Source organism: Corella eumyota, chromosome 6, assembly GCF_963082875.1.
Source record: "Corella eumyota chromosome 6, kaCorEumy4.1, whole genome shotgun sequence".
Classification (NCBI taxonomy): Eukaryota; Metazoa; Chordata; class Ascidiacea; order Phlebobranchia; family Corellidae; genus Corella; species Corella eumyota.
In genome coordinates this window covers 6,231,154-6,249,662 of record NC_137495.1, presented here as the reverse complement: position 1 = coordinate 6,249,662, position 18,509 = coordinate 6,231,154, and the positions used below count along the sequence as shown (strand labels likewise).

Genomic DNA, 18,509 nt, shown 5'->3' with positions numbered 1-18,509 from the left:
TTTAATTACCATTGGGTTAGCATAAAGATTAGTAACAATTTTTAACAAAAACATCGTATCTGCTAAGTTTAACACAATTATTACAAATCTCAATGAGTTTTAAAAAAATCCTTCAATTTCGATAAAGGTGCTGTAACCATATAGGCAAAAAAACGTATAGGAGTTTTTTATATTAAGTCGACCGTTAAAAATTTTAGAAAAGCGTGGACCAAAAAAATTTTAATGTAGGGTGAATTTTAATCGGGGTTTTACCAAACTCTGCCCGTTGGGACTTTTCGAATGTAATAAGATATTAAAACGCGCGATTTCACGATTTTGCGTTTCGTTTTATTTTAAAGCTTTTTTTCAGGTTTAGAGTTGGTAAAATTTCAAACTGTTTTAAAAAAGCACGAGGGTTGTTAGTTAGCCTATTTAATTTTAATCGATGCCTTAAAAAAAATAATGCAGAAGTATAGTATTTTTAAAGAGACGTTATAAAGGAAAAGCTATTTACGGTTAAGAGTGTGAACAAACCTCTAGCAGTTAAAAATTACAAAATTTATAAAACAATTAGATTTTTTTACAGGCCAATGCCAAGCAAGTGGTACAAAACAATTTAAAATAAAGATCACAACTATGTATAAGTTATTAGTTTTTTTAATTGGAGGATTATTGAACGTATCAGAGTCATGGGGATGTGGGCCAAGTCGTATTGATTGTATAGTAAGTTTTTTGTGTAAAAAACAACTTAACCTACTGTGTTGCAAAAACGGGCGAAAGGCTGGTATTGTTACTTCAGTACAATATCGGTTTATAAGTCTATCTTATTTTCATAAGCATCATCTTATTAAGCAAAAGATTTTTACAGAACGACTTATTAGGGCGGTGCTTATTGTTAAAAAATTGTCTGTATAAAATTTTATCATAGCAAATTATTACTTGGATTTAAAGGTTGGCAATTGGGGAACTTGGGAGCTTTGTTCTCGAGAATGTGGCTGGGGGGAACATATGCGACACAGGCCGGTGATAAAAGCAGGCAACGAATATGGTAACGGCTGCGGACACTTGCAAGAAACCCAATCTTGTTTCATCAAACCTTGTCCAATAAACTGTAAGGTAACCTTATTTTTAATTTGTCACACGATTTTTTAATTTTATTCACAAAATGTAAGGCATATTTTTTGATGAACTCTTGTTCACTGGCGTTCTTAATAATGATATCTTGAAATTTAGTTGACCGATTATGTGTGGGAACCATCATCAACAACATGCGGCATTCAAATTCGTTCAGGAATACGAACTGTCGAAATTGAAGCGCGGCATGGCGGACAAGAGTGCTCGCCTGATAGAACAATTGTAGAGATAAGACAACTCAAGGATTGTCCAGTTGACTGCGTGGTAAAGCTATACGACTTTAAAATTAAAACAATGCGTATAATTTGACTTTATTTCAGATGACAGAGTGGCAGTATACAGATTGCTCCGAGCCGTGTGGCAAGGGAACTCGTACCGGAACAAGAACTGTTGAAATCCAACCAGACTACAATGGAATAAAATGTCCGGAAGAGCGAAAGCGCACAGAGTTTTGCAAAATCAAAGAATGCCCTGTTGATTGTGTAGTATGTTGTAGTATGTTTAACGATGTACTGTCTTGGGCGATTATTTACAATGTAACATCTCTAAAAAAACTTTTTTTAGATGACAGAATGGAAATATACAGAATGCTCGGAATCGTGTGGTAAGGGGATTAGCATTGGAACAAGAACTATTAAAATCGCAGCCCAATACGATGGAATAGAATGTCCGATTGAGCGAAAACGCACGGAAGAATGCAAGATTAAAGATTGTCCAATTGACTGCTTGGTATGTACGACTTAAAAATGTTGGCAAACTGCCTTGTTTACTATAAAACAGTTTATACTAAAGTTTGGTTCCAAACCAGCCAAAGGGTAACTAACGATAGTGTTTTGACATAAATTACCATGCAAAATTTTATATTTTTTAGATGACAGATTGGGATTTTAACGAATGTTCGAAATCGTGTGGGTGGGGAACAAAAACAGCAACAAGAAGTATTGAAGTTAGTCCACAGCACGGTGGAATGGAATGTCCGACAGAGCTAAAACGAATAGAAAACTGCAAGATAAAAGACTGTCCAGTGGACTGCGTTGTATGTAAAACTTGAAGTAAATTTAATATAAAAAGACATGGCTTGAATCTTGATGCAAACTAGTAAGACTGTTTAATTTAATACGGATTTTTAACATTTAATCCAAAAAAATCCAAGGTTAGGCTAAATGGTAGTATTTAAAATTACAACAACTATTTTCATACCAAAATGTTATAAACGTTAGAGATAGACTTTCACTGATCTATGTAATAATAGTTGATTTATAACTCACAAAACAAAAAAAAAAGTTATTTTCCTTAACACTGCTCTTGAAAAAGCTCGTTAAGAAATGGCAATATTAATGTAAATTTCAATGTTCATTCACGCATTCCTACACTTAACTATTATAAAAATACTTTAACAAAAAGCACGTTCCTATAAATATAAAGATAATTAAACTATGCCCATATAGAAAACACCCAAAATTGCTTACTTACCTTACTTATTTTTGTTTTGAAGGTCTCCGAATTTGGGGAATGGGAAAATTGTTCCTCTTTGTGCGGAAATGGAAACCAGACACGTCACCGCGAAGTTATTACTGAACCAAATTACCAGGGAAAAAAATGTCCAAATTTGGTGGAGATCAGACCATGTGTGAAGCATTGCAACGTCGTTACGGTAAGCTTTTGCTCTAAAAACATTTATTATGTAAGTGAAAGAAATTGTGCTAAATTAAAAAAAATATTTTAAAGCTAGAGATAAGACAACTCAAGGATTGTCCAGTTGACTGCGTGGTAAAGCTATACGACTTTAAAATTAAAACAATGCGTATAATTTGACTTTATTTCAGATGACAGAGTGGCAATATACAGAGTGCTCCGAGTCGTGTGGTGAGGGGACTCGTACCGGAACAAGAACTGTTGAAATCCAACCAGACTACAATGGGATGAAATGTCCGGAAGAGCGAAAACGCACAGAGTTTTGCAAAATCAAAGAATGCCCTGTTGATTGTGTAGTATGTTGTAGTATGTTTAACGATGTACTGTCTTGGGCGATTATTTACAATGTAACATCTCTAAAAAAACTTTTTTTAGATGACAGAATGGAAATATACAGAATGCTCGGAATCGTGTGGTAAGGGGATTAGCATTGGAACAAGAACTATTAAAATTGCAGCCCAATACGATGGAATAGAATGTCCGATTGAGCGAAAACGCACGGAAGAATGCAAGATTAAAGATTGTCCAATTGACTGCTTGGTATGTACGACTTAAAAATGTTGGCAAACTGCCTTGTTTACTATAAAACAGTTTATACTAAAGTTTGGTTCCAAACCAGCCAAAGGGTAACTAACGATAGTGTTTTGACATAAATTACCATGCAAAATTTTATATTTTTTAGATGACAGATTGGGATTTTAACGAATGTTCGAAATCGTGTGGGTGGGGAACAAAAACAGCAACAAGAAGTATTGAAGTTAGTCCACAGCACGGTGGAATGGAATGTCCGACAGAGCTAAAACGAATAGAAAACTGCAAGATAAAAGACTGTCCAGTGGACTGCGTTGTATGTAAAACTTGAAGTAAATTTAATATAAAAAGACATGGCTTGAATCTTGATGCAAACTAGTAAGACTGTTTAATTTAATACGGATTTTTAACATTTAATCCAAAAAAATCCAAGATTAGGCTAAATGGTAGTATTTAAAATTACAACAACTATTTTCATACCAAAATGTTATAAACGTTAGAATTAGACTTTCACTGATCTATGTAATAATAGTTGATTTATAACTCACAAAACAAAAAAAACAGTTATTTTCCTTAACACTGCTCTTGAAAAAGCTCGTTAAGAAATGGCAATATTAATGTAAATTTCAATGTTCATTCACGCATTCCTACACTCAACTATTATAAAAATACTTTAACAAAAAGCACGTTCCTATAAATATAAAGATAATTAAACTATGCCCATATAGAAAACACCCAAAATTGCTTACTTACCTTACTTATTTTTGTTTTGAAGGTCTCCGAATTTGGGGAATGGGAAAATTGTTCCTCTTTGTGCGGAAATGGAAACCAGACACGTCACCGCGAAGTTATTACTGAACCAAATTACCAGGGAAAAAAATGTCCAAATTTGGTGGAGATCAGACCATGTGTGAAGCATTGCAACGTCGTTACGGTAAGCTTTTGCTCTAAAAACATTTATTATGTAAGTGAAAGAAATTGTGCTAAAGTAAAAAAAATATTTTAAAGCTAGGACCATAAAAGTTTAAATTGTTTTCTTATGTTTGTTTTTTTTTACGATGGGTTAACAGCTTATAAAATCTATTCTAAAAATATAAATATAATTTTTATTTATCAAAAAAAAGGTTTTATTATGTGTTTTTATTACAGAAAAGCAAAGGCAGCATTAACGCAACACAAAAATCTACGGACGAACATGGAAATAATGATTTTGTCCCGTTCGTAGCGGAGACAATATCTTTTGAGAAAAAATTTGAACTTTGATTTCCACAGAAACATAACAGACAATGCTTTTTTTCCAATGTAGCTTGTAACAATATCTGCTTCAATTGTGCTTTATTAAAACCCAAATGTATTAAGAGCTTTGTAGTTTTTTGATTTGTAAGTTTTTGAACTGATTTTTTTTGAAGGACTTGAGAATACTTTAAGATTAGTTAACCTTCTAGTCAAACATTTAAACTGCCATAGTAAAAATTATTCTGTAGCTCATTTATAATAAGTGTTGTTAGTTTAAATTTAAAAAAAACTTACATAACAATATAAATTATAAAATATTTCGCATTTGAAGACATTTTATTCCAAGTAGCCTTTTTAATGTAATTGCCCTTGATGTAAATAAATTGCTTAGCTTGTATTGTTATGGTGTGTATTGTAACATGTAAAAAGTAAGCTTTTGTGAAGTTAAGAACCAATAAATCAGATTAAAAAAATTAATTGATTTACAATAAAAATTTAATACTTATACCTAACACATTTTTAAAATTACCTTAACACCCTAATTCAGCACTAAAATTATGCAAAAAGAATTAAACATAATTGGCAACAAAACAGAAACAAAATATAAGTTGTTTAAGCAATTTTATGAGCGTTTATATCCATGAATATATTAATTTAAACAAACAAACTATAAAACAAGATTTTAGGTAAACCTTTGTTTAAGTAATTTGCGACATCTACAACTGAACAAGCGTTGTACAATACTAACAATGAAATCCGATACGACACTGAGACAAAATAAATTATTGTTTAAATTCCAATCTTTGGCGCAATATGATATAGTTTTAGTTCCTTTTTTATTGTAAACATTCCAGGTTTGAGTAGCAATAACTTTATAAAATTGCGCAATGCTATGGCGAAATTTTTTTGAGCTGAAAGGTTATTCACCCAAAGACAAACAAGTTTTAAAAACCACCGAAGAGTTATTTCCTTTTTTTGAGAGAGGTGACATATAAATCACAACATCAAGAACCCATTTTCATTTAGACAAAAACCGTGAGCATTAAATTTATAAATTAAAAAACGACTAGTCATAAAAAATGGCATTTGCAGTCACGTATTTGATTATAATATTAGGGGTGGCAGGTTTTGCTCTCGGCCAAGGCTATACCCAAGAAAATTTGCCTTCGGAGATTCTTTTCGAATTTAGTCAGAAACTCGGGTTGGATTTTGATGAACTATACGTTATCAGGATAGCAAAAAATATCGCAGGCGATCAGCAGGCAAAGCAGCAGATTTTCCATTACGTAAACTATTATTTGAATCGCGCTAGAGTCAATAAACATGTCGCGCTTATGATGCTAAACAACATACTGAAAAATTCCACACTGCGTCAAATTATTTTGGATGAGGCCGAGAATTTCTTCGGAAAATCTGGTTACTGTGCGACGGGTGTAAGAATCGTCAACAACGTGTTAGGGGACGCTGGGCACCGCAAAGAGTTTTTGCATTTAGTTAAAGAAAATTTTCAGGGAACCGGCGCTGGCAACGATTTAATACTGGTCTTAGATTTTGTGTTTGGCGACTATGTGTATGAGGCTTTTGGCGGCCTTGTGTTTGAGTATTTTGGCCTAAGAGATATCATATTAGAAATTGTAAACTGGAAAGAAAAGAATATTTGCGATATAATCTTATTTGGTGTTAAATATATTTATGGTGACAATGGACCGCGTAAAATGATACTCAAAGTAGGCACCTGCCTTCTTCAGATGGACCAAGACAACCCATGTTTGGTATGTGAATTACAATTTAAATTTTTAACAAAATTTTAAATCCTAAATACTTGCATTTCGACTTTTACGTTGTACTTTATTTGTAACATCTACTTTATTAATTGAACTTTTTAATTTTATTTACAGCTTTATTTCCTTTATAATTTTTCAGGAAAAAATCATTCTAGAAGAATTGTGGAACAGAAAGAAAGTCGAGCTTTAAAGATTTGGATGTAGCAAAGGTCGACGCTTTATATCAAATTACATCATATAGTCAATAATATGTTACAATGTAATATTCTCCCTAAAATTTGCTTTTAAACGTTATTTATACCATAAAACTAAATGTAGCTTACCTTATTTTTGGAGTTTTGTTGGTAAATTTATTCTTTAATTGTTCCAGTTTGCTTTTTTTATTTCAAGTGTTTCCATATTGTCTTTTTCATTTATACAATAAAAAAATTACATAAGCTTATTCAAATGGAGTCAAAATAAATACAAAAAATATTAAAAAATCCATTCAACATTAAAAAAGAACTAGTCCAAAAAGTTTACATACAAAAAAACAACTCGCAAACAATTTAAGATAACAGTAGACGTAAACACGTGGCCAGAAGAAATAAAAGGTGTAAGCACGTGACTATTACTTACCACAAATAGAATGATATTTATTCATGAGATGAGTAAGTGCGAGTTGGCATTTTGTGAGGTCTCACACCTCGAATTTTACTTTGATCTATTACCTAAAAAAATTTTGTTCCAAATATGACATAATACTATATGTTGTAAAATAACACTGTAATATGTGCCGAAGGGTTAGTGGTCGAGACCACGCAGAAACAAAAATTTGTTGCTATTTTTGATTATTATAATTTGCATTGCAATTTAAAATAAAGTGTGTCGAATCAGTGGTCTCTGTGGCGCAGTCGTTTAGCGCGTTCGGCTGTTAACCGAAAGGTTGGTGGTTTTGAGTCCACCCAGTGACGAATTTTATTTTCCTACATTTTTAATATTCTAATTTTGCTTTGCATATTTAAAGTAAGTGTGTGTAAACAGTCGTCTCCGTGGCGCAATCGATTAGCGCGGTAAACTGTTATCCGAAAGTTCGTTAGTTTAAGCGCACCCGGACACAAAGTTTTTTTTACCATTTCCTTATAGGAATTATTTGTTTTTTAAATTTTAATTGAGTGACGCTAATTTGTCGTTTCTACCTTGTAATCGGTTGTTCCTTTCGGCAGTTAAGCGGAAAGTTTTGTGCATCGACACACTAAAAGACGAAAATTGTTTTGCTACATTCTTTAAGAACAGCATAGTTTTAATTGTTAAACAAGAGGCTTTTAGCACAATCTTCAGTTAACTTAAACGCAAATTTAAAAAAGCGTGCGCCTGCGGGTGCATTCTATCACTTTGGTCGCAGCAGAGTCAGTTAATAGTTTTTGTTGAAAGTGCTTAGTAAAAGTGGACTTGTTTATTTATCAGACGGTAGAAGAAGAAATTGCAAATGAATAAAATTGTTACGTTAGTGTTATGGTATGTTTTTATCTACTTTTTCACAATTACCGTTAGTAAACTTATAGTGTAAAAAATGCTGAAAATTTTAAAAAAATGCTGAAAATCGCTGTTTTGGGGGAAACAGCGAAAATGCCCAAAATTTGTTCTTTTTTAATTTTATAATTGTTTTTGTTTTTAATTTTATTTATTTTTATTTTTAATAATTATTTTTTTACTGCAAGATGGTGCACAAGAATCGCTTTTTTCAAATTTTATTATTTTTTTTTTTTTAATTTTTAAACGTGATTTTTAATTTGTTAAAAACAGGTTTAAAACGTTAGGATGGCTTATAGTAGTCTGTAAATGTTTTTTTGCCAAAAATCGCTATTTTGAAGAAAAAAAGTAAAATTTGACAAAAACTTGATTTTACCAAAATTTGTCACCAAAATTTGACAAAAACTTGATTTTAAAAACGTTAAACTAATTTATATAGGATTAGAAGAAATTTTTTGCCTCAAATTGCCTAAAATTCTTTATTTTTTAATTTTTTTATTCCTTTTTTTACTGCAAGATGGTGCACGAGATTTTAATCAAAATAAGAAAAAAGTAACTTTTTTAGTTTTGATGATATGATAAACAATAAAATATTGATATTTTATCCCTAGTAAACAAACAAGCATTCAAAAATACTAAACAAACCAAAATTTATTGATATTTCAAAGTTGAAATTATAAATTTTATCACCGAAAAAGTCAAACAACGCGTAATATTTGTGTTGTTAGTGTTTAACGAAATACCACCTAGATATTATATGCGCGATCTGCCTGTGGCCAAAAATATCACGTGACCTAATTAAACCCAAAATAAAAATTATCTCAAACTTTTGTTCTACTCAAAATTTTTGCAAAATGTTTTATCTTGAATGTTAGTTAGGCCAATGCGCGCCTAATTAAATATAAAATTTCAGGTTTTGAGATTTCATAAATTTTTAATAAAAGTTTCATAACTTTTAGGAATATTAATATTTTCGAAAAATATTTTGTAAACACGGTAATTGGACCTGTGCGGTTCTAACACAACAATTATTTTTCGATTTAAAATTTTTTATTTTTTTCAAAAAATTTGTATGCAATATCATTGGCCAAAAATATCACGTGACCTAATTAAACCCAAAATAAAAATTACCTCAAACTTTTGTTTTACTAATAATTTTTGCGAAATGTTTTATCTTGAATGTTAGTTAGGCCAATGCGCGTCTAATAAAATACAAAATTTTAGGTTTTGAGATTTCATAAATTTTTAATAAAAGTTTCATAACTTTTATGAATATTGATATTTTCGAAAAATATTTTGTAAACACGCTAATTGGACCTGTGCAGTTCTAACACAACAATTATTTTTCGATTTAAAATTTTTTATTTATTTTTTTAAAATTTGTATGCAATCTCATTGGTCAAAAATATCACGTGACCTAATTAAAGCCAAAATAAAAATTATCTCAAACTTTTGTTCTACTCAAAATTTTTGCAAAATGTTTTATCTTGAATGTTAGTTAGGCCATTGCGCGCCTAATTAAATATAAAATTTCAGGTTTTGAGATTTTATAAATTTTTAATAAAAGTTTCATAACTTTTAGGAATATTAATATTTTCGAAAAATATTTTGTAAACACAGTAATTGGACCTGTGCAGTTCTAACACAACAATTATTTTTCGATTTAAAATTTTTTATTTATTTTTTTAAATTTGTATGCAATATCATTGGCCAAAAATATCACGTGACCTAATTAAACCCAAAATAAAAATTACCTCAAACTTTTGTTTTACTAAAAATTTTTGCGACTTGTTTTATCTTGAATGTTAGTTAGGCCAATGCGCGTTTAATAAAATACAAAATTTTAAGTTTTGAGATTTCATAAAATGAGATTGCATACAAATTTTAAAAAAATAAATAAAAAATTTTAAATCGAAAAATAATTGTTGTGTTAGAACTGCACAGGTCCAATTACCGTGTTTACAAAATATTTTTTGAAAATATCAATATTCATAAAAGTTATGAAACTTTTATTAAAAATTTATGAAATCTCAAAACCTAAAATTTTGTATTTTATTAGACGCGCATTGGCCTAACTAACATTCAAGATAAAACATTTCGCAAACATTTTTAGTAAAACAAAAGTTTGAGGTAATTTTTATTTTGGGTTTAATTAGGTCACGTGATATTTTTGGTCAATGATATTGCATACAAATTTTTTGAAAAAAATAAAAAAATTTAAATCGAAAAATAATTGTTGTGTTAGAACCGCACAGGTCCAATTACCGTGTTTACAAAATATTTTTCAAAAATATCAATATTCCTAAAAGTTATAAAACTTTTATTAAAAATTTATGAAATCTCAAAACCTAAAATTTTATATTTATTTAGGCGCGCATTGGCCTAACTAACATTCAAGATAAAACATTTTGCAAAAATTTTGAGTAGAACAAAAGTTTGAGATAATTTTTATTTTGGGTTTAATTAGGTCACGTGATATTTTTGGCCAATGAGATTGCATACAAATTTTTAAAAAATAAATAAAAAATTTTAAATCAAAAATTAATTGTTGTGTTAGAACCGCACAGGTCCAATAACCGTGTTTACAAAATATTTTTCGAAAGTATCAATATTCAAAAAAGTTATGAAACTTTTATTAAAAATTTATGAAATCTCAAAACCTAAAATTTTGTATTTTATTAGACGCGCATTGGCCTAACTAACATTCAAGATAAAACATTTCGCAAAGATTTTCAGTAAAACAAAAGTTTGAGGTAATTTTTATTTTGGGTTTAATTAGGTCACGTGATATTTTTGGCCAATGATATTGCATACAAATTTTTTAAAAAAAATAAAAAATTTTAAATCGAAAAATAATTGTTGTGTTAGAACCGCACAGGTCCAATTAACGTGTTTACAAAATATTTTTCGAAAATATTAATATTTATAAAAGTTATGAAACTTTTATTAAAAATTTATGAAATCTCAAAACCTGAAATTTTATATTTAATTAGGTGCGCATTGGCCTAACTAACATTCAAGATAAAACATTTTGCAAAAATTTTGAGTAGAACAAAAGTTTGAGATAATTTTTATTTTGGGTTTAATTAGGTCACGTGATATTTTTGGCCAATGAGATTACATACAAATTTAAAAAAAAAATTTAAAAATTTTAAATCGAAAAATAATTGTTGTGTTAGAACCGCACAGGTCCAATTACCGTGTTTACAAAGTATTTTTCGAAAATATCAATATTCATAAAAGTTATGAAACTTTTATTAAAAATTTATGAAATCTCAAAACCTAAAATTTTATATTTAATTAGGCGCGCATTGGCCTAACTAACATTTAAGATAAAACATTTTGCAAAAATTTTGAGTAGAACAAAAGTTTGAGATAATTTTCATTTTGGGTTTAATTAAGTCACGTGATATTTTTGGCCAATGATATTGCATACAAATTTTTTTTTTAAAAATAACAAATTTTAAATCAAAAAATAATTGTTGTGTTGGAACCGCACAGGTCCAATTACAGTGTTTACAAAATATTTTTTGAAAATATTAATATTCATAAAAGTTATGAAACTTTTATTAAAAATTTATGAAATCTCAAAACCTAAAATTTTGTATTTTATTAAACGCGCATTGGCCTAACTAACATTCAAGATAAAACAAGTCGCAAAAATTTTTAGTAAAACAAAAGTTTGAGGTAATTTTTATTTTGGGTTTAATTAGGTCACGTGATATTTTTGGCCAATGATATTGCATACAAATTTAAAAAAATAAATAAAAAATTTTAAATCGAAAAATAATTGTTGTGTTAGAACCGCACAGGTCCAATTACCGTGTTTACAAAATATTTTTCGAAAATATTAATATTCCTAAAAGTTATGAAACTTTTATTAAAAATTTATGAAATCTCAAAACCTGAAATTTTATATTTAATTAGGCGCGCATTGGCCTAACTAACATTCAAGATAAAACATTTTGCAAAAATTTTGAGTAGAACAAAAGTTTGAGATAATTTTTATTTTGGGTTTAATTAGGTCACGTGATATTTTTGGCCAATGAGATTGCATACAAATTTTAAAAAAATAAATAAAAAATTTTAAATCGAAAAATAATTGTTGTGTTAGAACTGCACAGGTCCAATTACCGTGTTTACAAAATATTTTTCGAAAATATCAATATTCATAAAAGTTATGAAACTTTTATTAAAAATTTATGAAATCTCAAAACCTAAAATTTTATATTTAATTAGGCGCGCATTGGCCTAACTAACATTTAAGATAAAACATTTTGCAAAAATTTTGAGTAGAACAAAAGTTTGAGATAATTTTCATTTTGGGTTTAATTAAGTCACGTGATATTTTTGGCCAATGATATTGCATACAAATTTTTTTTTTAAAAATAACAAATTTTAAATCAAAAAATAATTGTTGTGTTGGAACCGCACAGGTCCAATTACAGTGTTTACAAAATATTTTTTGAAAATATTAATATTCATAGAAGTTATGAAACTTTTATTAAAAATTTATGAAATCTCAAAACCTAAAATTTTGTATTTTATTAAACGCGCATTGGCCTAACTAACATTCAAGATAAAACAAGTCGCAAAAATTTTTAGTAAAACAAAAGTTTGAGGTAATTTTTATTTTGGGTTTAATTAGGTCACGTGATATTTTTGGCCAATGATATTGCATACAAATTTAAAAAAATAAATAAAAAATTTTAAATCGAAAAATAATTGTTGTGTTAGAACCGCACAGGTCCAATTACCGTGTTTACAAAATATTTTTCGAAAATATTAATATTCCTAAAAGTTATGAAACTTTTATTAAAAATTTATGAAATCTCAAAACCTGAAATTTTATATTTAATTAGGCGCGCATTGGCCTAACTAACATTCAAGATAAAACATTTTGCAAAAATTTTGAGTAGAACAAAAGTTTGAGATAATTTTTATTTTGGGTTTAATTAGGTCACGTGATATTTTTGGCCAATGAGATTGCATACAAATTTTAAAAAAATAAATAAAAAATTTTAAATCGAAAAATAATTGTTGTGTTAGAACTGCACAGGTCCAATTACCGTGTTTACAAAATATTTTTCGAAAATATCAATATTCATAAAAGTTATGAAACTTTTATTAAAAATTTATGAAATCTCAAAACCTAAAATTTTATATTTAATTAGGCGCGCATTGGCCTAACTAACATTTAAGATAAAACATTTTGCAAAAATTTTGAGTAGAACAAAAGTTTGAGATAATTTTCATTTTGGGTTTAATTAAGTCACGTGATATTTTTGGCCAATGATATTGCATACAAATTTTTTTTTTAAAAATAACAAATTTTAAATCAAAAAATAATTGTTGTGTTGGAACCGCACAGGTCCAATTACAGTGTTTACAAAATATTTTTTGAAAATATTAATATTCATAGAAGTTATGAAACTTTTATTAAAAATTTATGAAATCTCAAAACCTAAAATTTTGTATTTTATTAAACGCGCATTGGCCTAACTAACATTCAAGATAAAACAAGTCGCAAAAATTTTTAGTAAAACAAAAGTTTGAGGTAATTTTTATTTTGGGTTTAATTAGGTCACGTGATATTTTTGGCCAATGATATTGCATACAAATTTAAAAAAATAAATAAAAAATTTTAAATCGAAAAATAATTGTTGTGTTAGAACCGCACAGGTCCAATTACCGTGTTTACAAAATATTTTTCGAAAATATTAATATTCCTAAAAGTTATGAAACTTTTATTAAAAATTTATGAAATCTCAAAACCTGAAATTTTATATTTAATTAGGCGCGCATTGGCCTAACTAACATTCAAGATAAAACATTTTGCAAAAATTTTGAGTAGAACAAAAGTTTGAGATAATTTTTATTTTGGGTTTAATTAGGTCACGTGATATTTTTGGCCAATGAGATTGCATACAAATTTTAAAAAAATAAATAAAAAATTTTAAATCGAAAAATAATTGTTGTGTTAGAACTGCACAGGTCCAATTACCGTGTTTACAAAATATTTTTCGAAAATATCAATATTCATAAAAGTTATGAAACTTTTATTAAAAATTTATGAAATCTCAAAACCTAAAATTTTGTATTTTATTAGACGCGCATTGGCCTAACTAACATTCAAGATAAAACATTTCGCAAACATTTTTAGTAAAACAAAAGTTTGAGGTAATTTTTATTTTGGGTTTAATTAGGTCACGTGATATTTTTGGCCAATGATATTGCATACAAATTTTTTGAAAAAAATTAAAAAATTTAAATCGAAAAATAATTGTTGTGTTAGAACCGCACAGGTCCAATTACCGTGTTTACAAAATATTTTTCAAAAATATCAATATTCCTAAAAGTTATGAAACTTTTATTAAAAATTTATGAAATCTCAAAACCTGAAATTTTATATTTATTTAGGCGCGCATTGGCCTAACTAACATTCAAGATTAAACATTTTGCAAAAATTTTGAGTAGAACAAAAGTTTGAGATAATTTTTATTTTGGGTTTAATTAGGTCACGTGATATTTTTGGCCAATGAGATTGCATACAAATTTTTAAAAAATAAATAAAAAATTTTAAATCGAAAATTAATTGTTGTGTTAGAACCGCACAGGTCCAATAACCGTGTTTACAAAATATTTTTCGAAAGTATCAATATTCAAAAAAGTTATGAAACTTTTATTAAAAATTTATGAAATCTCAAAACCTAAAATTTTGTATTTTATTAGACGCGCATTGGCCTAACTAACATTCAAGATAAAACATTTCGCAAAAATTCTCAGTAAAACAAAAGTTTGACGTAATTTTTATTTTGGGTTTAATTAGGTCACGTGATATTTTTGGCCAATGATATTGCATACAAATTTTTTGAAAAAAAATTAAAAATTTTAAATCCAAAAATAATTGTTGTGTTAGAACCGCACAGGTCCAATTACCGTGTTTACAAAATATTTTTCGAAAATATCAATATTCCTAAAAGTTATGAAACTTTTATTAAAAATTTATGAAATCTCAAAACCTGAAATTTTATATTTATTTACGCGCGCATTGGCTTAACTAACATTCAAGATAAAACATTTTGCAAAAATTTTGAGTAGAACAAAAGTTTGAGATAATTTTTATTTTGGGTTTAATTAGGTCACGTGATATTTTTGGCCAATGATATTGCATACAAATTAAAAAAAAAAAAAAAAAATTTAAATCGAAAAATAATTGTTGTGTTAGAACTGCACAGGTCCAATTACCGTGTTAACAAAATATTTTTCGAAAATATCAATATTCATAAAAGTTATGAAACTTTTATTAAAAATTTATAAAATCTCAAAATCTGAAATTTTATATTTAATTAGGCGCGCATTGGCCTAACTAACATTCAAGATAAAACATTTTGCAAAAATTTTGAGTAGAACAAAAGTTTGAGATAATTTTTATTTTGGGTTTAATTAGGTCACGTGATATTTTTGGCCAATGAGATTGCATACAAATTTAAAAAAATAAATAAAAAATTTTAAATCGAAAAATAATTGTTGTGTTAGAACTGCACAGGTCCAATTACCGTGTTTACAAAATATTTTTCGAAAATATTAATATTCATAAAAGTTATGAAAATTTTATTAAAAATTTATGAAATCTCAAAACCTAAAATTTTGTATTTTATTAGACGCACATTGGCCTAACTAACATTCAAGATAAAACATTTCGCAAAAATTTTTAGTAAAACAAGTGTTTGAGGTAATTTTTATTTTGGTTTAATTAGGTCACGTGATATTTTTGGCCAATGAGATTGCATACAAATTTTAAAAAAATAAATAAAAAATTTTAAATCGAAAAATAATTGTTGTGTTAGAACCGCACAGGTCCAATTACCGTGTTTACAAAATATTTTTCGAAAATATTAATATTCATAAAAGTTATGAAACTTTTATTAAAAATTTATGAAATCTCAAAATCTGAAATTTTATATTTAATTAGGCGCACATTGGCCTAACTAACATTCAAGATAAAACATTTTGCAAAAATTTTGATTAGAACAAAAGTTTGAGATAATTTTTATTTTGGGTTTAATTAGGTCACGTGATATTTTTGGCCAATGATATTGCATACAAATTAAAAAAAATAAAATAAAAAAGTTTAAATCAAAAAATAATTGTTGTGTTAGAACCGCACAGGTCCAATTACCGTGTTTACAAAATATTTTTCGAAAATATCAATATTCATAAAAGTTATGAAACTTTTATTAAAAATTTATGAAATCTCAAAATCTGAAATTTTATATTTAATTAGGCGCACATTGGCCTAACTAACATTCAAGATAAAACATTTCGCAAAAATTTTGAGTAGAACAAAAGTTTGAGATAATTTTAATTTTGGGTTTAATTAGGTCACGTGATATTTTTGGCCAATGAGATTGCATACAAATTTAAAAAAATAAACAAAAAATTTTAAATCAAAAAATAATTGTTGTGTTAGAACCGCACAGGTCCAATTACCGTGTTTACAAAATATTTTTCGAAAATATTAATATTCATAAAAGTTATGAAACTTTTATTAAAAATTTATGAAATCTCAAAACCTAAAATTTTGTATTTTATTAGACGCACATTGGCCTAACTAACATTCAAGATAAAACATTTCGCAAAAATTTTCAGTAAAACAAATGTTTGAGGTAATTTTTATTTTGGGTTTAATTAGGTCACGTGATATTTTTGGCCAATGATATTGCATACAAATTTTTTTTTAAAAAATAAAAAATTTTAAATCAAAAAATAATTGTTGTGTTAGAACCGCACAGGTCCATTTACCGTGTTTACAAAATATTTTTCGAAAATATTAATATTCCTAAAAGTTATGAAACTTTTATTAAAAATTTATGAAATCTCAAAACCTGAAATTTTATATTTATTTAGGCGCGCATCGGCCTAACTAACATTCAAGATAAAACATTTTGCAAAAATTTTGAGTAGAACAAAAGTTTGAGGTAATTTTTATTTTGGGTTTAATTGGGTCACGTGATATTTTTGGCCAATGAGATTGAATACAAATTTTAAAAAAATAAATAAAAAATTTTAAATCGAAAAATAATTGTTGTGTTAGAACCGCACAGGTCCCTTTACCGTGTTTACAAAATATTTTTCGAAAATATCAATATTCATAAAAGTTATGAAACTTTTATTAAAAATTTATGAAATCTCAAAACCTAAAATTTTGTATTTTATTAGACGCGCATTGGCCTAACTAACATTCAAGATAAAACATTTCGCAAAAATTTTCAGTAAAACAAATGTTTGAGATAATTTTTATTTTGGGTTTAATTAGGTCACGTGATATTTTGGCCAATGATATTGCATACAAATTTAAAAAAAAAAATAAAAAATTTTAAATCGAAAAATAATTGTTGTGTTTGAACCGCACAGGTCCAATTACCGTGTTTACAAAATATTTTTCAAAAATATCAATATTCATAAAAGTTATGAAACTTTTATTAAAAATTTATGAAATCTTAAAATCTGAAATTTTATATTTAATCAGGCGCGCATTGGCCTAACTAACATTCAAGATAAAACATTTTGCAAAAATTTTGAGTAGAACAAAAGTTTGAGATAATTTTTATTTTGGGTTTAATTAGGTCACGTGATATTTTTGGCCAATGATATTGCATACAAATTAAAAAAAAAAAATAAAAAATTTTAAATCGAAAAATAATTGTTGTGTTAGAACCGCACAGGTCCAATTACCGTGTTAAGAAAATATTTTTCGAAAATATTAATATTCATAAAAGTTATGAAACTTTTATTAAAAATTTATGAAATCTCAAAATCTGAAATTTTATGTTTAATTAGGCGCGCATTGGCCTAACTAACATTCAAGATAAAACATTTCGCAAAAATTTTAAGTAGAACAAAAGTTTGAGATAATTTTTATTTTGGGTTTAATTTGGTCACGTGATATTTTTGGCCAATGAGATTGCATACAAATTTAAAAAAATAAATAAAAAATTTTAAATCGAAAAATAATTGTTGTGTTAGAACTGCACAGGTCCAATTACCGTGTTTACAAAATATTTTTCGAAAATATTAATATTCCTAAAAGTCAGGAAACTTTTATTAAAAATTTATGAAATCTCAAAACCTAAAATTTTGTCTTTTATTAGACGCACATTGGCCTAACTAACATTCAAGATAAAACATTTCGCAAAAATTTTCAGTAAAACAAATGTTTGAGGTAATTTTTATTTTGAGTTTAATTAGGTCACGTGATATTTTTGGCCAATGTTATTGCATACAAATTTTTTTTTAAAAATAAAAAATTTTAAATCGAAAAATAATTGTTGTGTTAGAACCGCACAGGTCCAATTACCGTGTTTACAAAATATTTTTCGAAAATATTAATATTCCTAAAAGTTATGAAACTTTTATTAAAAATTTATGAAATCTCAAAACCTGAAATTTTATATTTATTTAGGCGCGCATCGGCCTAACTAACATTCAAGATAAAACATTTTGCAAAAATTTTGAGTAGAACAAAAGTTTGAGGTAATTTTTATTTTGGGTTTAAGTAGGTCACGTGATATTTTTGGCCAATGAAATTGCATACAAATTTTAAAAAAATAAATAAAAAATTTTAAATCGAAAAAT

General features: G+C 27.5%; 2 protein-coding genes across 2 annotated transcripts; both read left to right on the top strand.

Moving 5' to 3' along the window:
* The first annotated feature begins 542 nt into the window (after positions 1-542).
* On the top strand, positions 543-6,348 carry LOC145754954 (spondin-1-like). The gene is made up of 12 exons (XM_082571130.1): positions 543-702; positions 931-1,095; positions 1,213-1,377; positions 1,434-1,598; positions 1,678-1,842; positions 1,985-2,149; positions 2,609-2,767; positions 2,940-3,104; positions 3,184-3,348; positions 3,491-3,655; positions 4,115-4,273; positions 4,489-6,348. Exons 1-12 carry the CDS (start codon positions 616-618, stop codon positions 4,600-4,602), a joined length of 1,839 nt encoding a protein of 612 aa, XP_082427256.1. The 5' UTR covers positions 543-615; the 3' UTR covers positions 4,603-6,348.
* Positions 5,655-6,801, top strand: LOC145754955 (uncharacterized). Its single transcript, XM_082571131.1, has 2 exons — positions 5,655-6,347; positions 6,499-6,801. Exons 1-2 carry the CDS (start codon positions 5,655-5,657, stop codon positions 6,547-6,549), a joined length of 744 nt encoding a protein of 247 aa, XP_082427257.1. The 3' UTR covers positions 6,550-6,801.
* The last annotated feature ends 11,708 nt before the right edge of the window (positions 6,802-18,509 follow it).

Coding starts and splice junctions, on each gene's coding strand:
- LOC145754954 (XM_082571130.1), top strand. CDS start 616: ATGTATAAGTTATTAGTTTTTTTAATTGGAGGATTATTGAACGTATCA. Junction 1,096..1,212: donor CTTGTCCAATAAACTGTAAG/GTAACCTTATTT, acceptor CTTGAAATTTAG/TTGACCGATTATGTGTGGGA. Junction 3,105..3,183: donor AATGCCCTGTTGATTGTGTA/GTATGTTGTAGT, acceptor AACTTTTTTTAG/ATGACAGAATGGAAATATAC.
- LOC145754955 (XM_082571131.1), top strand. CDS start 5,655: ATGGCATTTGCAGTCACGTATTTGATTATAATATTAGGGGTGGCAGGT. Junction 6,348..6,498: donor ACCAAGACAACCCATGTTTG/GTATGTGAATTA, acceptor ATAATTTTTCAG/GAAAAAATCATTCTAGAAGA.